This window comes from Megascapheus bottae, chromosome X (genome assembly GCF_031878675.1).
Source record: "Megascapheus bottae isolate mThoBot1 chromosome X, mThoBot2.hap1, whole genome shotgun sequence".
Taxonomy (NCBI): domain Eukaryota; kingdom Metazoa; phylum Chordata; class Mammalia; order Rodentia; family Geomyidae; genus Megascapheus; species Megascapheus bottae.
In genome coordinates, this window is record NC_143547.1 from 5232454 (window position 1) to 5253732 (window position 21279).

The following is a 21279-nucleotide window of genomic DNA, read 5'->3' on the forward strand; positions in this document are numbered from 1 at the left end:
ACTTTGTACCCAGGCTGGCTTTGAACTATGATCCTCAGATCTCAGCCTCCTGAGTAGGATTACAGGTGTGAGCTACTGTGCCTGGCTCAAGCAATGATTCTGCAGGAATTTCAATGAAGATTTTTTGTCTTCTTTTTCTTTTTTGCCAGTCCTGGGGCTTAACTCAGGGCCTGAGTATTGTCCTTGGGCTTTCTCAAGGCTAGTACTCTTACCATTTGAGCCACAACACCACTTTTGCCTCTTTCTATGTATGTGGTAACAAGGAATTGAACCTGGATCTTCATGCATGTTAGGCAAGCACTCAACCACTAGGCCAAACTCCTGGCCCCTCTAAAATTTTAAGATAAGGTTTCACTGTGTAGCTCAGGCCTACCATGAATTCACCATGAATCTTCCTGCCATAGCTTCCTGAATGCTGGAATTCTACCTGTGTGCCACAACATTGAGCTTAGTAAAGGTGTGCTTACACATTGTCTGAAAGATACTTGTGTGCGTGTGTGTATGTGTATGCACGCACAGGAGCATGTACATGTTTGGGGGTTAGTACATGAGTTTAAAGTCAGGGCCTTTGGGCTTTCTAGGCAAGCTCTTGAAGTATACACCTCTAGCCTGCTTGCTATATTTTGATAGACCACAAGGTGGCACTCCTGTGCTTCAAGTTATGACTAAGCATCGTTTCCTTCTTCAGTACAGAAAGATCAGTATAGCTGCCATCTTAGCTATACTGTTGCTTTAACCTTGAAATAATCATTTGCTTTGAACTTACAATTACAGTTTTCACAAAGAACTTTTGAGTGCTGCTTACTAAGTTACAAATCAGTATTATAGTCCTTGAGTAGTATTTTAGGAAAATAAAACAATATTGTTCCCAAAACAACAGTTTTTTAAAGAAAATAATGAGCCATAAAGTACCAATAAATCTATGTTTTAGGTTGGGAGACATGGCTCAGTAATAGAGCAGTAACCTAGCAAGTGCAATGCCCTTAGTTCAAACCCCAGTACTGCAAAAAAAAATTCCATAATTTATATTTGGATTTCAGCCTGTCTTTTAACATGCAGAAAATCATCTAGACAGATGCTTGTTCCTCAGGAAGCAAGTTAGGACATATCTGGCCTTGGTACTGTACTAAGTTAGTGTTGGCTTTCAGCATTGGCAGAAGTCTCAGCGAGAACACATCAGTTCATTTTCAGAAGGGTAAATTAAGCCCAGAGTATGAGTAGTGTTGTCAGTGGGCCTTCAAAAACCTGTGGAACAGGAAGTGTCCCTTTCAAAACCCAGGATTATACCTGGAAGTTGGAGAGCTTACACTGCCTGGAAGGGGAAAAATAACCTGTGCTTATTAGCCTTTGGGGTAAGGCAGTGAATCAAGGACCCAAGGTCAACATGGAAGTCAGTGTGGCAGTTTTGAGGTTTAATTTGATTCTGAAAATCACAAAAGTATTGAAGGTCATTTTTTCCCATGCACCTTAAAGTTTCTTGCTTTTTTATTTCATCCAGAATACAGAGGAGGTTGGACGACATAAAACAGTTTAAATAAAACTACACTATTTGGCTTTTTGTTGTTATTTCTTGGTTTCTTTTCTTATTTTTCTTTGTTGGGGATTGAGTCTAGGGATTTGCTCATGCTAAGCAAATGCTTTTACTGCTGAGCTGTAGCCCAGGCCAGAATTTGGCACTTTAAAGACTATATAGCTCATACTGTAATTCATCCAGCTTTAACTCTCAGGTCTTTGCTATATGTCCTAAATATAAAGTTCTTAATTTTAGCTGGAGGAGAGCAGGAATGTCCAGAAGCAAATGAAAATTCTGCAGAAGAAGCAAGCCCAGATTGTGAAAGAGAAAGTTCACTTGCAGAGTGAACACAGCAAGGCTATCTTGGCAAGAAGCAAACTGGAGTCTCTCTGCAGGGAACTTCAACGACACAATAAGACTTTAAAGGTTAGTTGGTTGGTTTTTCTATTTTTGAAGAGGAACTTACTCAACTGGTTTTATAGCTACCTTACACCTATTTGAAATGAAGCCATGTCTCTGCTTGGGCTGGTGTATTATGTTTTTTCCTAAGTTGCACTACCCCATTAAAGAAACAGCCCCTTAGTTAGTTTCCTCATTCTTGGTTCCAGATAGTCTACATCCTGATGTTTATATCTGTTGGTCTCAAGAAGTTCAGAGTTGCCAGGTTTCTGCTGTGTATCAATAGAGCTCATAACCATGAACATAAAGCTGCGATGAAGTGAGAAACTAGTAAGGGGCTTGAGTCAGTGAGTCTGGGCAGGGAGAAATGCTGAGAGATAAAATTGCCTTTGTAGGGCTGGGAGTTTGGCCTAGTGGTAGAGTGCTTGCCTAGCATGCACGAAGACCCGGGTTCGATTCCTCGGTACCACATATGTAGAAACAAGCCAGAAGTGGTGCTGTGGCTCATGTGGTAGAGCCCTAACCTTGACAAAACCCCAAGGACAGTGCTCAGTCCTTGAGTTCAAGTCCCAGGACTGGGAAAAAAAATTGCCTTTGTCTCCTAGCCTACATCTAGCTCTTGGATGCTGAGTACTTTGATAATACAGCTATACTGTATTATAAAGGAGGAGTAGGCATATATCCTGAGTTCAGTTAGTATCCACAGGTAATGAGAAACAGAGAGAAGAACCATGAGAAGGAATCTGCCTTTAACAATGGGCCAAGCCTGCCTTCGAGTACACCAAGTAGCACTTTGAGGAGGTCCGTCCTTCTTTCTTTCTTTCTTTCTTTCTTGTCTTGGTACTTGAACTCAGGTCCTCGGCACTGTCTTTGGACAATTTTGCTCAAGGAAAGTGCTCTGCCACTTGAGCCACAGGGCCACTCCTGGCTTTTTCTGAGTATGTGGTACCAAGGAATCAAGTCTAGGGCTTCATGCATGCTAGGCAAGCACTCCACCTCTAGGCTACCCTCCTGGCCTGAGTTTTTCTTTTCTTTCTTCTTTTTCCTGTGCTGGTCCTGGGGCTTGAATTCAGGGCTTGGGCACTGTGCCTGAGCTTCTTTTGCTCAAAGCTACTGTTCTACCATTTGAACCGCAGCTCCATTTCTGGATTTTTTTAGTAGTTTAGTAAGTTTCACAGGCTTCCCTTTCAGCTGTCTGCAAACTGTTGTCAGCCTCCTGAGTAACTAGGATTACAGGCATGAGCCACCAATGCCCAGCTCTTTTTTACATTTTTTTGCCAGTCCTGGACTTGAGCTCAGGGCCTGAGCACTGTCCTTGGACTTTCTCAAGGCTAGAGCTCTACCACTTGAGCCTCAGCACCACTTCCGGCTTTTTTGTATGTATGTGGTACCAAGGAATCAAACCCGGGTCTTCGTGCATGCTAGGCAAGCACTTTAACCACTAGGCCAAACTCCCGGCCCTGACTCGGTATATTTAGCTCTTAATTAAAATAGATGGTATTTTTCCTTCACAAAACGTCATTTTGAGTGAGCACAGTGGCTCATGCCTGTAATCCTAGCTCCTCAGGAGGCTGAGATCTGAGGATCGTGGTAGAGTGTTTAGTCAAGCTGAAGAACTCAGGGACAACGCCCAGGCCCAGAGTTCAAGCCCCATGACTTGCAAAAAAAAGTCATTTTGAGTAGACACTAAAGGTCTTGACACACACAGATCCTAGCAAGAATTAATGTTAGGATTGTGTGTGTACATACCAGTCCTGGGGCTTGAACTGGTTGTTATCCCTGAACGTTTTTGCTCGAGACCAGGGCTCTACCACTTGAGACACAATTCCATTTTCAGCTTTTTGGTAGCTAATTGGAGATAAGAGTCTCAAAGACTTTCTTGCCCAGCTGGCTTCAAACTGTGATCATCAGATCTGAGCCGTCTGAGGAACTACAATTACAGTGTTGGACTACCGGTACTCAGCAGGGTTGTATTATTGATACATTTTTGTTTTTTGGAGTATTGTGTTTAAACTGAGGGCCTCAGGTTTGCTAGGCTGTGCTCTACCATGTGAGCCATACCATTCTTCTTTGACTTTTAGTTACTTTTCAAGTAAGGTCTTATGTTTTTGCCAGGGTTTGCCTGGGCCCATGATTCTACGCATGACCTTCTGCATCGCTGGGATGGAGTCTAGTTGATGGACTTTTCTGTATAGGCTTGCTTCCAACTTTAATCTTCTAGAACTCAGCCTTCTCAGTAGCCAGGATTACAGATGTTGAGCCGCGGGCACCCAGCTTTTTTTTTTTCTGGGTATGAGGCTTGACCTCTGGTTTTTGAATGGTTAACTGGAAATAAGAGCCTTATAAACGTCCTGCCTGGGCAGGCTTTGCACTGTAATCCTCAGATCTCAGCCTTCTGAGTAGGTAGGATTGCAGGTGTGAACCATTGACCCGCAGCTTTGTGAGCTCTGTCTTTCTCTTGCCTGTACAGTGAAATTAATCTGAGGAGGGGCTCTTGGGCCGATTTAAAGTAATGTTCTATGTGCTCAGTGAAGAGGGGGTTGATAGCATGAAGAAGCTTTAGATAGTTGTATCACCCTTGCAATGATATAAGCAAGATGGTTTGTGTCACTTGTTTTTATTTTTAAGTTTTTTTGTGTGTGCCATGCCTGGGCTTGAACTCAGAGCCTGGGTACTGTCCCTAATCTTTCTTGCTCAAGACTAACACTAAACCACTTAAGCCACACCTCCACTTCAGGATTTTTTGATGCTTAATTGGAGATCAGTGTGTGCTGAACTTTCCTGCTTGGGCTGGCTTTGAACCTTAGATCTCAGCCTCCTGAGTCACTAGAATTATAAGCATGAACTACCAGCAACCGATGTTGTGTCTCTTAACTGTTTGGGAAAAGTGGCTGGCTTTTTTGTGGTACTAGGGTTTAAACTTAGGACTTTCATGGTGCTGGGTTTGTGCCATCTGTGCCACAGCTCCAGCCCTGTTTTGTTGTTTGTTCAGATTGCAGACGTGATCCACCAGCACCCAGCTTTTTGCTAGTTCTTTTTTTTTTTGCCAGTCCCGGGCTTGAACTCTGGGCCTGAGCACTGTTCTTGGGTTTTCTCAAGGCTAGAACCCTACCATTTGAACCACAGCATCACTTCTGGCTTTTTCTATGTATGTGGTACAGAGGAATCAAACCTGGGTCTTCGTGCATGCTAGGCAAGCAGCACTCTACTCTAGGCCAAACTCCTGGCCCATGGCTTGCTTTTAAATGGGAACCTTTTAGTCATAAGGAAAAGGAACTAAAGCTCAGAAACAATATGTCAGGACAGCAATAGCGAAACCTGCATTACAGCTGCTGCTTCTGTGAGTATCTTGTCTATAGATCTTCACTATTAACAGAGATTATTTTGGGAATTAAGGAAGAAAATATACAGCAGGCCCGAGAGGAAGAAGAACGCCGCAAAGAAGCAACAGCCCATTTCCAGATTACTCTAAATGAAATCCAGACCCAGCTGGAACAACATGACATACACAATGCCAAACTCCGACAGGAGAACATCGAACTGGGGGAGAAGCTGAAGAAGCTCATCGAGCAGTATGCACTGAGGGAAGAGGTAACAACTCTCTATTGGTTTAGGCATCTGTGCATCTAGCAAAACCCTCTTCATTTACTACCACAGTAAAACTACTGCCACAGGACCTTTTAGAACATAAGGGAAGTTACTAGAAAAAAAAATGACCAAGAGGATTAGTTAGAATGATCGTTTAATGCCCTGCAAGTCTATAGATTAGGCTAGATGACATTATTTCTAGCAGACTTGTTATGAACTGTATTTCTTCCACATGATACTGTAGGATGACATTTTGCACATATATCTGATACCCTGTATCAAACCCAGGGTTTTCTGCATGCTAGGAAAGCATTCTGCCACTAGGCCACCCTCCCGACCCCTCACCTTACTTGTTACAAAAGAATTTTGCTTATTCTCCTGATGCTTCACTTTTGCTTGTTTTAGTGGTGCTGGGAATGGAATCCACGGCTATCTTGCACTTCCTGAGCATGCGCACTACCATTGACCTCCAACCCTACAATTCTTTTTATTGTATGTGTGCCAGTATTGACGTTTGACCTCGAGGCCTTACACTTGGCTTTTTTGCTCACGGCTGCTGCTCTACTGCTTGAGGCCGTGCCTCCACTTGTGGCTTTTTGCTGATTAGTTAGATTTGTCAGTCTGAATTGGCTTTTAGCTGCAATTTTCAAAGCTCAGATTTTCAGATCTTAGTAGTTGGGATTATAGGCATAAGTACCGGCACCAAGCTCTTAGTGTGTTTTGGCTCCTTAAATTATCCATACATGTTTATTATAGAGATATATGCATATATGTGATATATATTATGTATACATGTGCATATAGAATACATATAATATATAATTATGCACACACACACTTAGAACATTATTCTAACTGTGGGACCAAGTAAGAGGTTGAAGGAAGGGGGGAAAGGGAAAGGAAAGGTGAAGGGTGAATAATTTATTCAAATACATGGTAACTATGTATGAAATTTGTATAAAAATCTCAATGCAGGGGCCCGGAGTTTGGCCTAGTGTTAGGGTGCTTGCCTAGCATGCACGAAGACCCGGGTTCGACTCCTTGGTACCATATACATAGAAAAAGCTGGAAGTGGTGAAGTGGCTCAAGTGGCAGAGTGCTAGCCTTGAGAAAAGCCCAAGGACAGTGCTCAAGCCCCACGACTAGCAAAAAGAAACAAAACAAAAAAAGATCTCAGTGCAGCTGGATGTGGTGGCTCATACCTGTAATCCTAGCTACTCCGAGGCTGAGATCTGAGGATCATGGTCCAAAGCCAGCCTGGGCACAAAAGGACCTGAGACTCTTCTCCAGTTAGCCTCTATAAAAGGAAGTGTGGTTTGGCTCAAGGGTAAGGCAGTAGCCTTGAGCTAAAGAGCTCAGGGTCAACGCCAAGGGCCAGAGTTCAAGCCCCGTGACCCACACACAAAAAAATATCAATGCAAGCTGTTGATCAATAGGGGATTGGGGTGAAAAAGAGAAAGCGATAGAGAAGGATATTCTGAACAACACATAATAGATGTATATCTGAAATACCATAATGAGCCCCTTGGTGGTCATTAATACATACTAAAAAAAAACCCAATAGTAAATGATAAGAGAGTAAAACAGGATCAGACGGGGAGTGAGCATCACCAAGAGAGGAAGACTAAGGAAAATGTTGGAGATGAATACGGTCCACATAGTTTGTGTGTATGACAATGGATAAATGGAACCTGTTGGAATTGCTTTAAAAAGGAGGAGTGGCATGGCAAGAGATGGTAGGGTGAGAGTGGAAAGGTCACTGTGAAACCTCCATTGAATAACTTGCTACTTGCTAATAGGAAACAATTTCAGCAAAATGATAGCTTTAAAAAAGAGAATAGGCTAAGTGTGGTGGCTCATGTGTAATTCTAGCTTTTCATGAGGCTGAGATCTGAGGATATCAGTTCAAAGGCAGCCCAGGCACTAAAGAACATAAAGAATGTGAGGCATTTACCTCAAATTAACCACTAGAAAACAGGAAATGGGGTTGAGTCTCTAGGGGTAGGGCGGTAGCCTTGAGGTAAGGAGCTCAGGGACAGCTCCCAGGTCCAGAGTTCAGACCCCATAACCCCCCCCCAAAAAAAGAATAATTTGTTTTCTTTTTTTTGCCAGTCCTGGGCTTGAGCTCAGGGCCTGAGCACTGTCCTTGGACTTTTTCAAGGCTAGAGCTCTACCACTTGAGCCTCAGCACCACTTCCAGCGTTTTTGTATGTATGTGGTACCAAGGAATTGAACCCGGGTCTTCGCGCATGCTAGGCAAGCACTTTAACCACTAGGCCAAACTCCCGGCCCCAAGAATAATTTGTTTTCTGTGCAGATCCTGGGGCTTGCACTCAGGGCCTGGCACTCTCCCTGTGCATCTTTGCTCAAGGCTAGTTCTGTGTCCCTTTAGCCACAGCTCCATTGGAGCTTTTTGTTTTCACTTAGAGATAAAAAGAATCTCACACATACTCCTGCCCAGGCTGACTTCAAACTAAAGTCCTCAGAGCTCAGCCTCCTTAGTAGCTAGTTTTACAGGCTTCTGCCATTGACGCCCAGCTAAGAGCCCTTTCCCCCCTCCTCTTTCTTTCTTGCACTCTGCTACTTGAGCCACAGCACCACTTCCAGCTTTTTGTGTTTATGTGGTTTTGAGGAATCGAACCCAGGGCTTCATGCATGCCAAGCAAGCACTCTACCATGAGGTCACGCTCCAGGCCCTCCCTGAGCTCAAGGATAGCTCTACTTCTCTCTCTCTCTCTCTCTCTCTCTCTCTCTCTCTCTCTCTCTCTCTCTCTCTCTCTCTCTCTCTCTCTCTCTCTCTCTCTCTGTCTCTCTCTGTCTCTCTCTCTCTGTCTCTGTCTCTCTCTGTCTCTGTCTCTGTCTCTCTCTCTCTCTCTCTCTCTCTCTCTCTCTCTCTCTCTCTCTCTCTCTCTCTCTCTCTCTCTCTCCTCTCTCTCCCTCTCTCTCCCTCTCTTTCCCCCTCTCTCCCCCTCTCCCCCTCCCCCTGCCTCTCTTTGGTGGTTAGTCGATAAGAGTGTCATAGACTTTCTGGGCTAGCTTTAAACCACAATCTTTAGCTGTCAATCTCCTGAGTAGTTAGGATTACAGACATGAGCCACTGGCACCCAGCTTCTTTGAGAAAGTGTGTTTTGATTATTTTTGTGTACATGTGAGGATTTTGTAGGGAAATACAATATTTTGCCAGATGTCTAATACATGCCAAGTGCCAAACATGGTTCCACCATTACATTCATAGTAGAATCACAGTTCTGCCAAGCGGGTGTGATCAGATGCATATACTTAGGTTCAGCAAATTACAAGTTTGTCCAGAGCCACACACCAGAAGTGCCCTAACCCCTTCCATTCATATCACATACTGCCACCAACTGAAAACTTTGGAGTATCTCAAGGGTAGAAGAAAGAAATGGATGTCCATGTTATATGAATTTAATGACTTGATCTTCCTTTCTTTTTTTTTGTGGGTCATGGGGTTTGAACTTTGCCTGGGCACTGTCCCTCAGCTCTTCAGCTCTAGGCTACCACCCAATCATTGAGCCAAGCCCCACTTGCAGTTTTCTAGAGGTTAATTGGAGATGAGTCTCAGATCCTTTGTGACCAGGCTGGCTTTGAACCTTGATCCTCAGATCTCAGCCTCCTGAGTAGCTAGGATTACAGGCGTGAGCCACCCAGCCTGGTTCTTTCTTTGTTTTGATGTAGTTTGAGTCTTATCTTCAGCCTTGAGCAGAACTGGGATTGCAAAGCTAGTGATGGAGATTGCCCAGTTTTGATAATTGGCAACGGGGCATGGCTCCTGCAGCTGAGGGTGCAGAAAGCCCTGTACTCTTAGCTGCGCTGGTGTTATTAACAAGAAAGTAGAGCAAGCAAAAGGTTGTAACTGCAGTTTCTTTTGCACTGTGTGCTACTTTGTTCATGGAGTGATGGAAGGAATTTTGCTTTTCCTGTAGCATATTGATAAAGTATTCAAACATAAGGAGCTCCAGCAACAGCTTGTGGATGCCAAACTTCAGCAGACAACGCAGCTGATAAAAGAAGCTGATGAAAAACATCAGAGAGAGAGAGAGTTTGTAAGTTTTCTTTAAAAAATGTGGTTAAAAAATCATAAGCCAAACGATAAAACATTTAAACTTACTCTACAACCAGTGTTATTGCTGGGACATGCTACTTGTTTACTTACTTTATTTTATTATTATTATTTTTTCGCCAGTCCCGAGGCTTGAACTCTGGACTTGGATGCTGTCCTTGAGCCAATTTGTGCTCAAGGCTAGAACTCTACCAGTTAAACCACAATACCACTTGTTTTTTTTTTCCTGAGTAGTTTATGGAAGGTATGAGTCTCACAGACTTTTCTGCCAGGCTGCCTTCAAATCCCAGTCCTCAGATCTCAGCTTCCTGAGTAGCTAGGATTACAGGTTCGAGCCACTGGCTCCTGGCTTTTTTTTCCTCCTCCAGAAAACATTTGGCTTGTTTCTTTTGTTTTTGCTGATGCTAGGGTTAACTTTTTTGTGTGTCTGCAGGTCTTGGGACTTGAGTTCAAGGTCTGTGCACTGTCCCTGAGCGCTCAAGGCCAGTGCTCTATTACTTGAGCCACAGCTCTGTTTCTGACATTTTGCTAGGTAATTGGAGATAAGAGTCTCATACACTTTCCTGCCTAGGCTGAATCATGATCCTCAGGTTTCAGCTTCCTAAGTAGCTAGGATTATAGCCTTAAGCCACTATCACCTAGCATTGGACAGAATTTTTTTTGCCAGTCCTGGGGCTTGAGCTCAGGGCCTAGACACTGTCCCTGAGTCTCTTTTGTTCAAGGCTAGTGTTCTACCACTTTTGTCCCATCATTCCTTCCCACTTTTTCTGTGTTGTGGTACTGAGAAATTGAATCTGGGGCTTCATGCATGTTAAGCAAGCACTCTAACATTGAACCACATTCCTGGCCCCTGAACATATTTTTTTTTAATTTATTTTATTTTTTGTGTTGGGGTAATGTATAGAGGAATTACAGCATCGTGTATTGGGTGCATTACTTTTTGTACATTGATACATCATCTCATGTTTTTGTTCCTGTTTTCTTCCCCCCCACCCCCTTGAACATAATTTTTAACAGATTTTTTTGGGGCCAGTCCTGGGGCTTGATCTCAGGGCCTGGGCATTGTCCTTGGACACTTTTTGCTCAAGGCTGGCATTCTGCCACTTGAGCCACAGTGCTACTTCCGACTTTTTCTGTGTGTGTGATTCCACGTTATCAAACCCAGGGCTTCATGCATGCTAGACCACACTCTCGACCCTTAACAGAATTTTCGTTAAACTAAAGGCTAACTATTGGTCTCAGATTATATGTTCTAATTATATTGCCAGTTGATAATTATAAATTCAATGGCATCTTTTTGTCTATAGATATTCACTATATGGAAATTCTGCTTTATGCACTTGTTTAATACAAACCAGTATCAGAACTGAGAAATGATTGTAATTGTGGACTCTTCCATCCAGCACTCACCCAAGCAGCCCATGACCCAGATGGTTATGGTGTGAATGAAGACTTGCTTCTGTACTGATCTCATATCATCAACGTGGCATGCTGTTCCAGTCTAAGATTTAGAGACATATTTTTTACAAAATGTCATCCTTCCACATAAGTTCAAAGTGTGATCCAGCGCTCAACTGTTATTTCTCAAGTTGGAGTATAAATTTTGCACACAGTCACACGTGTTTTAGGCATGTGGTTTTTTAGTTTCAGTAGAAAATCTTCAGAGTTCTTTGGGTTGTATGTGATACTGTATTTCAAAGCCTCAGTTTCACAATTGCCTAGTGTGTAATTTATTGTCTTGAAAACCTCAGTGCATAAATGAAAGGTCCTATTCTTTCTTCCTATGCTTTTTTGTTGTTATTGTTTTGGTTGTAGGGCTTGAACTCAGGGCTTGGGCACTGTTTCTGAACTCTTGCTCAAGAATAGTACTTTACCACATTGGGCCACAGCAGTTCCACGTACTGGCTTTTGGATGCTTAATTGGAGTTTCACAGACTTTCCAGCCTGGGCAGGCTTTGAGTCATGGTCCTCAGATCTCAGCCTTCTGAGTAGCTAGGATTCCAGGCGTGAGCCACCAGGGCCTGCCTGCCTTTTTTTTTTTTTGCCAGTCCTGGGCTTGGGCTCAGCGCCTGAGCACTGTCCTTGGACTTTCTCAAGGCTTAGCACTCTACCACTTGAGCCTCAGCACCACTTCCAGCTTTTTTCAATCTATGTGGTACCGAGGAATCGAACCCGGGTCTTTGTGCATGCTAGGCACGACTCTCCTACTAGGCCAAACTCCCGGCCCCTGCCTTTTTTTTTTAAAACAAAGTAAACAGAAAAATGTTTCTTGGATTTCATTGCTTTGCCTTTTGCTTTTACCTTTTATTTTGCTTTTGGTCTAGACTGTTTTTCCATCATGTGAAAGATGTTGAGACTCCTAGCTATGGTTTTTGCTCATATTACACATGCAATTATTTTCTCTTAAAACATAACGATTTAATCCTGAATGTTGTCAGTCTTTTTAGGCCTTCTGTGTACTTTTCCTACTTAAGCAGTAAGACTATTGAGTGTTGTTTTAAGTTTTCAAGGGAGAGACGGAAGATACTGGTAGCTGGAGCATCTAGCCAACTGTATGGTCATTTGATGTTGTTTTGTCAATTTTTTTCTGTTCTCTAGCTCTTAAAAGAAGCAACAGAATCAAGGCACAAATATGAACAGATGAAACAGCAAGAAGTACAACTGAAGCAACAGGTAAATGAAAGCAAGTGATAGAATTCATAAGAAAAACCTATGATTTTGAGTGTCCTCTGATGTGGTTTTGCCTGTTCCAAACCAGAGCTGACTGAGATGAAGGAAGAGATCACATTTCCTCTTCCATGTGTGTGTGTACGCGTGCTCACACATTTGTGTTCTGGATTTGGGGATGTGCTTTTCTTTTTTTGCCAGTCCTGGGGCTTGAATTCAGTGCCTGAGCTCTGTCCTTGGTCTTTCTCAAGGCTGCTGCTCTACCACTTGAGCCACAACACCACTTCCGGCTTTTTCTATGTATGTGGTAGGGAGGATTCAAACCCAGGGTTTCATGCGTGGTAGGCGAGCACTTTCCCACTAGGCCACGCTTCCAGCCCTTCTCTGAACTTTTTATTTTCTCAAAGCTAGAGCTTTATCCAGGTGCAGTAGCTCATGCATGTAATCCTAGCTACTCAGGAGGCTGAGATCTGCGGATCAAGGTTCAAAGCCAGCCTGGGCACAAAAGGACCTGAGACTCTTATCTCCAATTAACCTCTAGAAAATGGGAAGTGGGGCTTGGCTCGAGGGTAGGGTGGTAGCCTTGACTTGAAGAGCTCAGGGACAGTGCCCAGGCCTAGTTACTGCCCCATGACTCACAAAATAATAAATAAAGCTAGAGCTCTACCAATTGACTCACAGTTCTATTCCTGGCTTTTGTTTTATTTTTGTATTTATATAATGATTATTTATTTATTTTGGTTAATTGGAAGCAACAGTCTTTCAGATTGCCCTGCCTGAGCTTACTTCAAACTGCAGTCCTCCAATTTCAGCCTCTTGAGTAGCGAAGATTATCAGGCTTGAACCACTCACACCTGGCCTGATTTCTCTTGTCTTTGCTAACTTGAGTCTGGTGGAGGTGTGGCTCACATGGTAGAGCCATGAGCATGCAAACTAAGTAAGCAGAAGGTCCCGAGTTCAAATCCTGTAGTCAAAAAGTAGTAATTTCTCTGGCTCTGCTTCCTCATTCTGTAAATAATGTAATATGACATTAGATGATCTCTAAGGAGTTCCCTCTTGGTCTAAAATGAAGTTTTTCAGCCCCCTCCCCTGAGGCCTCTGGGCTCGAAGCTTTCCTTCATCTACCACACTGTACTTTGCTCTTATCCTTCTCTATGGGGGAGAAAAAAAATTGACTGTGCTTTATGTTCGGCTCACATTGGGGATTTTGAGTTTGACGACAAATTTCTTGAATCTCAGAAGGAGTTTAAAGAAATAGTGGTGCCCCTTTTTGTTCCTTTAGTACTGAAGATTGAAGTCAAAGGTAAACACTTGCTGGGCAACTTCTCTACCACTTAGCTATTCCCTAGCCTAGAAAATGGATGTTTCTATTTTCTTTTATCCTTTGCTCTAACTCTACTCCCACTGAATTCTTTTTCCCCAGCCCTTCCAATTCTTTGGCTTCTGTTTCATTGTCCTGCCAGCATTTACGGAAGAGATATCTTGATAGCAAGTTAAGAATTATGTGGGTGGTATGTTAAAAGAATGATCATTTCCCAGAAATGTTTCCCACACTTGGGATCAATGCAATGATGGTACAGCCAGATTGCTCTCATCCCCCCAACAGTTTTTATATGTAAGATGAGACGGTTTACAAAGCATTAGAAATATATGAAATTGGCCAGGAGTTTGTCCTAGTGGTTGAGTGCTCTCCTAACATGCACGAAGACCTGGGTTCAATTCCTCGGTACCACATACATAGAAAAAGCTGGAATTGATGCTGTGGCTCAAGTGGTAGAGTTCTCGTCTTGGGAAAGCCCAAGGATAGTACCCCACCTAATCCTTTTTGCCCAAGGCTAGTGCTCTATCACTTTGAGCCATAGTATCACTTTCAGTTTTCTAGACTTGCTTGCCCAGGCTGTCTTTGAACTGAGATTCTCAGATCTTAATGTCCTGAGTTCCTAGGATTACACGTGTGAGCGCCAGCACCCAGCAAATGTTTAACATTTATATCTACATCTATGTATAAAATGCCAGTCCTGGGGCTTGAATTCAGGGCCTGGGCAAGTCCTTGAGCTTCTTTTGCTCAAAGCCATTGTTCTACCTATTGAGTCACAGCTCCACTTCCAGCCTTTTGGTAGTTAATGGACTCTCCCAGACTTACCTCCCCCGCCTGGCTTCTTACTGCAGTCCTCACATCTGAGCCTCCTGCATAGCTGGATTACAGGCATGAGCCACTGGCACCCAACAGATACCTACATTTATACACATTGTAATGCTATTAGTGTGTGTATTAATATTTATGTGGGGACATGAATGCAAACATACAGGTACAGGAGCTTAAACTCAGGACCCTTCTCTTGCTTAGCGGTTTTGTCCAAGGCTAAAACTCTTCCACTTGAGCCACAGCTCAATTTCTGGCTTTTTGATGGTTGGTCAGAAATGAGAGTCTCATAGCATTTTCTAGCCAAGTTCGCTTTGAACCTGAATCCTCAAATCACAGCTTCCCGAGTAGCTAAGATTACAGGTATGAGTCACCAGTACCTGACATCAGAGTTACATATTTCTGTAAGTTAAAATTTTAGTCATCTTTATTTGGTATCCAAGCATTGGCTGTGGGTTTACTTGTGTTCTTATCACTTAAATCAAGTATGTCATCTTTAAAAGTTTTTTTTTTAAGTTTAAGAATTGGTATTTTTTGTGTTTCTGTGCTGATACTGGATATGAACTCAGGGCCTCATGCTCTTGCTTAGTTACATTTTTTTAACTTAAGGCTGGTGTTCCACCATTTGAGCCACACGTCCACTTCCTAATATTTGCTAAATAATTAGAGATAAGAATCCCTTGGAAGCCAGTACGTGGCTGACACCTGTAATCCTAGCTACTTAGGAGGCTGAGATCTGAGGGTCATGGTTAAAAACCAGCCTCTGCACGAAAAGTCTGTGAGATTCTTATCTCCAATTAATCACCAGAAAACCAGAAATGGCACTGTAGTGGCTCAAGTAGTAGGACGGTAGCCCAGGCCTAGAGTTCGAGTCCCACGACTGACAAAAAGAAAAAAAATCCCTTGGATTTTGCCAGGCAGGCACTGGTGTCTCACGCCTGTAATCCTAGCTACTCAGGAGGCTGACATTTGAGGATCCCAATTCAATCAGCCAAGGCAGGAAAGTCCATGAGATTCTTATCTCCAGGGGTTATCAGAAAACTGGAAGTGGTGCTGTGCCTCAAGTGGTAGAATGCTAGCCTTGAGTGAAAGAGCTCAGGGACAGCACCCAGACACTAAGTTCAAGCCCCATGACCAAATAAACAAAAAAGAATCCCCTGGTTTGTCTTCCTATGCTTCCAATTGGAATCTTCAGGTCTCAGCCTCCTCAATAGCTAGGATCACAGGAGTGGAGTCTGGCAGGAATTTGCATGTTTATCTAGAACTTAGTATTGATTTCCTTTCTTTTTTCTTTTTCTTTATAGCTTTCTCTTTATATGGATAAATTTGAAGAATTCCAGACTACTATGGCAAAAAGCAATGAACTATTTACAACTTTCAGGCAAGAAATGGAAAAGGTATTTGCATATTTTTAAGGAATTTTATAGAAAAGTGAATTTATATAGCATATTTCAAACATAATCAGTATTACTTTTAAGATTTGTATTGTGATTACTGTCTTCATTTGATCTTTTTTTTTGGCCAGTCCTGGGTCTTGAACTCAAGGCTTGAGCACTGTCCTTGGGCTTTCTCAAGGATAGAGCTCTACCACTTGAGCCACAGCGCCACTTCCAGCTTTTTTCTATGTATGTGGTACTGAGGAATCGATCCAGGTCTTCGTGCATGCTAGGCAAGCACTCTACCACTAAGCCAAACTCCCGGCCCTTATTTGATTGTTTATAATTTTTCAGAGACTTATTTTGCCCTCAGTGTACCCCAAGTAACTAAGCGTGCACACAGTTATTGCCATTGGAACAAAGATTTCTCCCTCTCCCTGTCCCTCTGTCATGAGTTTTGAACTCAGGGTCTGAGTACTGTCCATAAGACCTGAGCTTACCTGAGCAAGGCTAGCACTCTACCACTTTCAGTCACATGTCCACGTCTGGTTTTCTGATGGTTAATTAGATATGAGTCTCACTGACTTTCCTGCTCAGGCTGGCTCTGAAGTATAATCCTTAGATCTCAGCTTCCTAAGTATCTAAGATTGCAGGTGTGAGCTCGCAGTGCCTGGCCTCTTTTTTTTCCCTCTTAAACCCACAGAAGTCTTTGACCTCTAACCAAACTTAATTTTTTGGCTTCTATTGTATCTTCCTGCATGCATTAAGAAAAGATATGTCTTAGATACAAAGCTTAGAATCAAAATGTCTACTCCTAGGTAGGTGCAAGCCTCAGTTTGCCAGGTAGCTAGGACAACAGGTGCATGCTGCTCCACCCATCTAAAATGGGAGGTTTTAGTAAAATGTTGAAGCGTAGTAGGGCATGACACTTAGTTTTCTAAGAGTTCAGTAGATATCAGCCATGACTATTATTTGAAAGGATGGAAAAGAATTTTCCACTCCAACACACCTGGTAAAAAAGCAGGAGTAGCGATCTTAATCTCTGACAAAATTAACTTCTCAGTAAAATCAGATAAAGATGGCCACTACATATTTGTAAAGGTCACAATCTATACCCAGAATATTACAGTTATAAACATTTACTCCCCCAACATGGGGGCATCCAGATTCGTCAAGCAAACTCTTAGAATTACAGAACAAGATAGACTCAAACACAATCATAATGGGAGACTTCAATATGCCACTCTCACCAAATAACAGGTAAATTCAACAAAAGATAAGTAAATACAACATCGGCTTAAACGATACCATAGCCCAGCTGGAATTAACAGATATATACAGTCTTCCATCCAACGGTGAAACTTTTATACATTTTTCTCAGCAGCACATGCAACATACTCCAAAATAGATCATATAATAGTTCATACAGAAAACTTAAGCAGATACAGGAGGACTGATATAATCCCATGCATTATATCTGATCACAGTGCAGTCAGACTAGTTCTGAACAACACAGTAAAAGTCAAAAAACATTCAAACACTTGGAAGCTGAATAACTCCTAGGTTACAGAACAGATCAAAGAAGAAATTCAAAACTTTCTTGAATGTAATGACAGTCAAGATACATCACAAAGGAACTTATGGGACACAGGAAAGGCAGTTCTAGGGGGCAAATTTATCACACTAGGAGCCCATATTAAAAAGACAGAAGAGGAGAATATAAATAACCTAAAGAAGAAATTGAAGCACCTAGAGCAGCAAGAAAAAGTTAATTCTAAAACAACTAGAAGGACAGAAATAACAAAAATAAAATCAGAAATATCAGAGATTGAAATAAGATCCACTATACACAAAATGAACAAGTCAGAAAGTTGCTTCTTTGAGTCAACAAAATTGACAGACCCCCTAGCAAGATTAATCAAAAAAAGGGGAGATCAAATAAACAAGATTAGGGACCCCACAGGAACAATCACGACCAATATTCAAGAAATTCAGTCCACTATGAATGAGTACTACCAGGGCCTATATTCAAAGAAACAAGAAAATCTAGTAGAAACGGATAACTTCTTAAATAAATATAGTCTACCCGCATTGAACAATGATTAGGTAAACAAGTTGAACAAACCAATTTCATACAATGAAATTGGGGAAGCAATCAGGGAAATGCCAACCAAAAAGAGCCCAGGTCCAGACGGTTTCACTGCAGAATTCTACAAGATGCTTAAAGATGGAATAACACCTATACTCTTGAAACTCTTCTGAGAAATAGAAGCAGAGGGAGCAATACCAAACTCATTTTATGAAGCTAATATTACACTCATCCCCAAACCAGGGAAAGACCTAATTTTAATTATGTTCTAAAATCTAAGTACCAGTGATTATATATAGAGATTCCCTTCTTGAATACTTGTTTGTTAAGCATGTCATTTGAAATATGATGTAAAAAGCAGTTAATAAATTCTTTAATAAAAAAATAAGAACTAGGGAAGGGGGGAAAACCAAGACAGGTGGGAGGTGTGGGGGGAGGAGGGAAATGGGTACCAAGACATGTGAAAGGGTATCAATGTATGTGAATTAATGCACCTTCTATCTGGCAAATATCATGTAACCCTTTTACTAATTACAATAAAAAAATAAGAACATCAATGTATATGAAGTAATGCACCTTCTATCTGGTGAATATACTGTAAACCTTCTCTTAATTAAAATAAAAATGTATGAAAAAATAAGAGAAAAAAATGACCTGCCCTTCATAAAATAGGAGTGTTTCAGATAGTATTTGGCACATTAACATATGCTCAATTACCATGAGCTGAACGGTGCTCAAATTACTTCCTTGAGGTATTTTTAGACCTAGTAATCTGGAGAATTCCATGAGCAGCAAATTTGTTCTGCCTGTCATTCCCTTTCGTTGAGGATCCAATCAAAGGGAGACTGTTAAGCACATTGAAGTGTTAGCTACACTCCAGTTCATGCTTACTGTTGAGGTAGAATATAATTCAAGACAAGAACTCGCCAAATTTGCTGTCTTAGGGAATCCTGTGGACTGAGAAGACAGAAAAGAACGGTGGGTTAGCACCTTAGCGCTTTTCCAGAAGCTTTCTCCATGGCCTTTGTCCTTATTTAGCTTTACCATACCACAGTGCCCTGACTTGGATCAGAACTCAAGTGCAGTCAGCAGTGAGTAAAGGAATGTTGGGAACCTAGTGAATTGACAGGCATCCATCAGTCTTAGTCCAAATTTCTATCAAATTAGGTTATTGTAGCAGAGACCCAGGAATGCTTCCCTCTTTTTTTTTCTGGTCCTAGGGCTTGAACTCAGGACGTATGCACTGTCCCTGAGCTGCTGTTGCTCAAAGGTAGCACTCTACTACTTGAGCCACAGCACTACTTCTGGCTTTTTCTGTTTATGTGGTACTGAGGAATTGAACCCAGGGCTTCATGTATTCCAGGCAAACACTTTTCCCCTAAGCCACCTTCCTAGCCCTGTTTCCCAAATGCTTTACCACTTGAGCCACAGCACCACTTCTGGCATATATATATATATATATTGCTGCGAAATCGAACCCTGGCCTTCGTGCATGCTAGGCAAGCACTCTTACTACTAGTCCAAACTCCCCACCTGTGTTTTCCTAATTTTTGAACACACTTTATCTTTAGCAAAATCTGAGTAGAACAGTCTTGAGAGTTCTGAGGATAATCAATGTTTAGGTGTTTACTACTTTCTTTCTCCCTGGAATCTTCTAAATCATGTTGCCTCTGAGCTTTAAAGTCATGGTTTGGGAGTTGTGGTAATACAAATTCTTAATCTTTTTTTTTTTTTTGCCAGTCCTGGGCTTGAGCTCAGGGCCTGAGCACTTGGAATTTCTCAAGGCTAGAGCTCTACCACTTGAGCCTCAGCACCACTTCCAGCTTTTTTCTATGTATGTGGTACCGAGGAATCGAACCCGGGTCTTCATGCATGCTAGACAAGCACTTTAACCACTAGGCCAAACTCCCCGCCCCATAATTCTTAATCTTTTGTAGGACTGAAACTCTGTCCTTTCTAGAATATGAGGAATTCAGTTGACAGAATGCACACGTACGGACCTTTTTTTTCCTACAGCTTGTTCTTCCCAGGTGGAAAAGCAGCACTCCAGCCGTAAAGAGAGCTATGCGCATACTTCTGTCTCGGAACACATTAATCTTTTTTTTCCTCATGAAACCATCACCTGGGTTCTATCCTAGGAGCTTCTGTTTTTTTTGTTGGTCCACGGGGCTTGAACTCAGGGCCTGGGTGCTGTCCCTGAGCTCTATATGCTCAAGTGTAGTACTCTGACACCTTGAACCACAGTGCTATTTCCAGTTTTGAATGGTTAGAGAAAAGTGTTTCACAGACTTCCCAACCAGGCTGTCATTGAACCGTGATCCACAATCCCAGCCTCTTTTTTTTTTTTTTGCCAGTCCTGGGCTTGAGCTCAGGGCCTGAGCACTGTCGTTGGGCTTTCTCAAGGCTAGAGCTCTGCCACTTGAGCCTCAGCACCACTTTCAGCTTTTTTCTATGTATGTGGTACCAAGGAATGAACCCAGTTCTTCGTGCATGCTAGGCAAGCACTCTACCACTAGGCCAAACTCCCAGCCCAGATCCCAGCCTCTTAAGTAGTTAGGTTCACAGGAGTTTCTGAGATAAGCTCTGCTACCAAAAGAAAGGACAGCTACTTAGAAAACACACAAAGCTATCAGGGGGGACAAGAAGTAGAGATAATATATGCAGGTTTGAATTTAAATTTGTGACTGTGTTTATTTACAGATGACAAAGAAAATTAAAAAGTTGGAAAAAGAAACAATAATATGGCGTACCAAGTGGGAAAATAATAATAAAGCACTTCTGCAAATGGCTGAAGAGGTGAGCCAGTTTCCAGGGCTAATGTATGTTCTTCATTAATGGGGATTCATCACATTCAGGTGTCTGTCAGGACAGGGGCCACGTGCTGGGGCATTACTGTGATAATTGCTGAGTAGACTGCTGTCTTTCCTGGCAGTAAGGTGGAGGTGGAAGAAGAGCTTGGGGAGTTCTCCTAGGTTTGCATTGGAGACCTATCTTCTCTAGAAGCAATTTCTTTCTTTTTTTTTTTTGTGGGTCATGGGGCTTGAATTTGGCCTGGCCACTGTCCCTGAGCTCTTCAGCTCAAGGCTACTGTCCTACCCTTGAGCCAAGCCCCACTACCCATTTTCTAGAGATTAATTGGAGATTAGAGTCTCAGGTGCTTTTGTGCCTGGGCTGGCTTTGAACCTTGATCCTCAGATCTCACCCTCCTGAGTAGCTAGGATTACATGCGTGAGCCACTGTGCCCAGCTAAAAGTAACTTCTTAACCTTTCAGTTTGAACCCAAATCACATTCCAAGATGAAATTTCTAGGCCCCAGCTAGAGGCTTTCACTCGCTAGGTCTAGGGTAGATCAGGACCCCTTTTCTAATAAGCATGTGGTTGATGGCCTTAAGTGCAGGCCTCACATCTTAGCACAAGCACTGT

General features: G+C 42.4%; 1 protein-coding gene across 1 annotated transcript in view; it reads left to right on the forward strand.

Moving 5' to 3' along the window:
• Positions 1 to 21279, forward strand: part of Txlng (taxilin gamma) — a 62043-nt gene that overhangs the window by 36348 nt on the left and 4416 nt on the right. Inside the window, exons 4-9 of the mRNA XM_090325784.1 lie at positions 1769 to 1939; positions 5309 to 5503; positions 9445 to 9564; positions 12180 to 12254; positions 15696 to 15788; positions 20557 to 20652. Of these exons, the coding sequence (XP_090181910.1) occupies positions 1769 to 1939; positions 5309 to 5503; positions 9445 to 9564; positions 12180 to 12254; positions 15696 to 15788; positions 20557 to 20652 (750 nt within the window). The remainder of the gene's footprint in view (positions 1 to 1768; positions 1940 to 5308; positions 5504 to 9444; positions 9565 to 12179; positions 12255 to 15695; positions 15789 to 20556; positions 20653 to 21279) is intronic.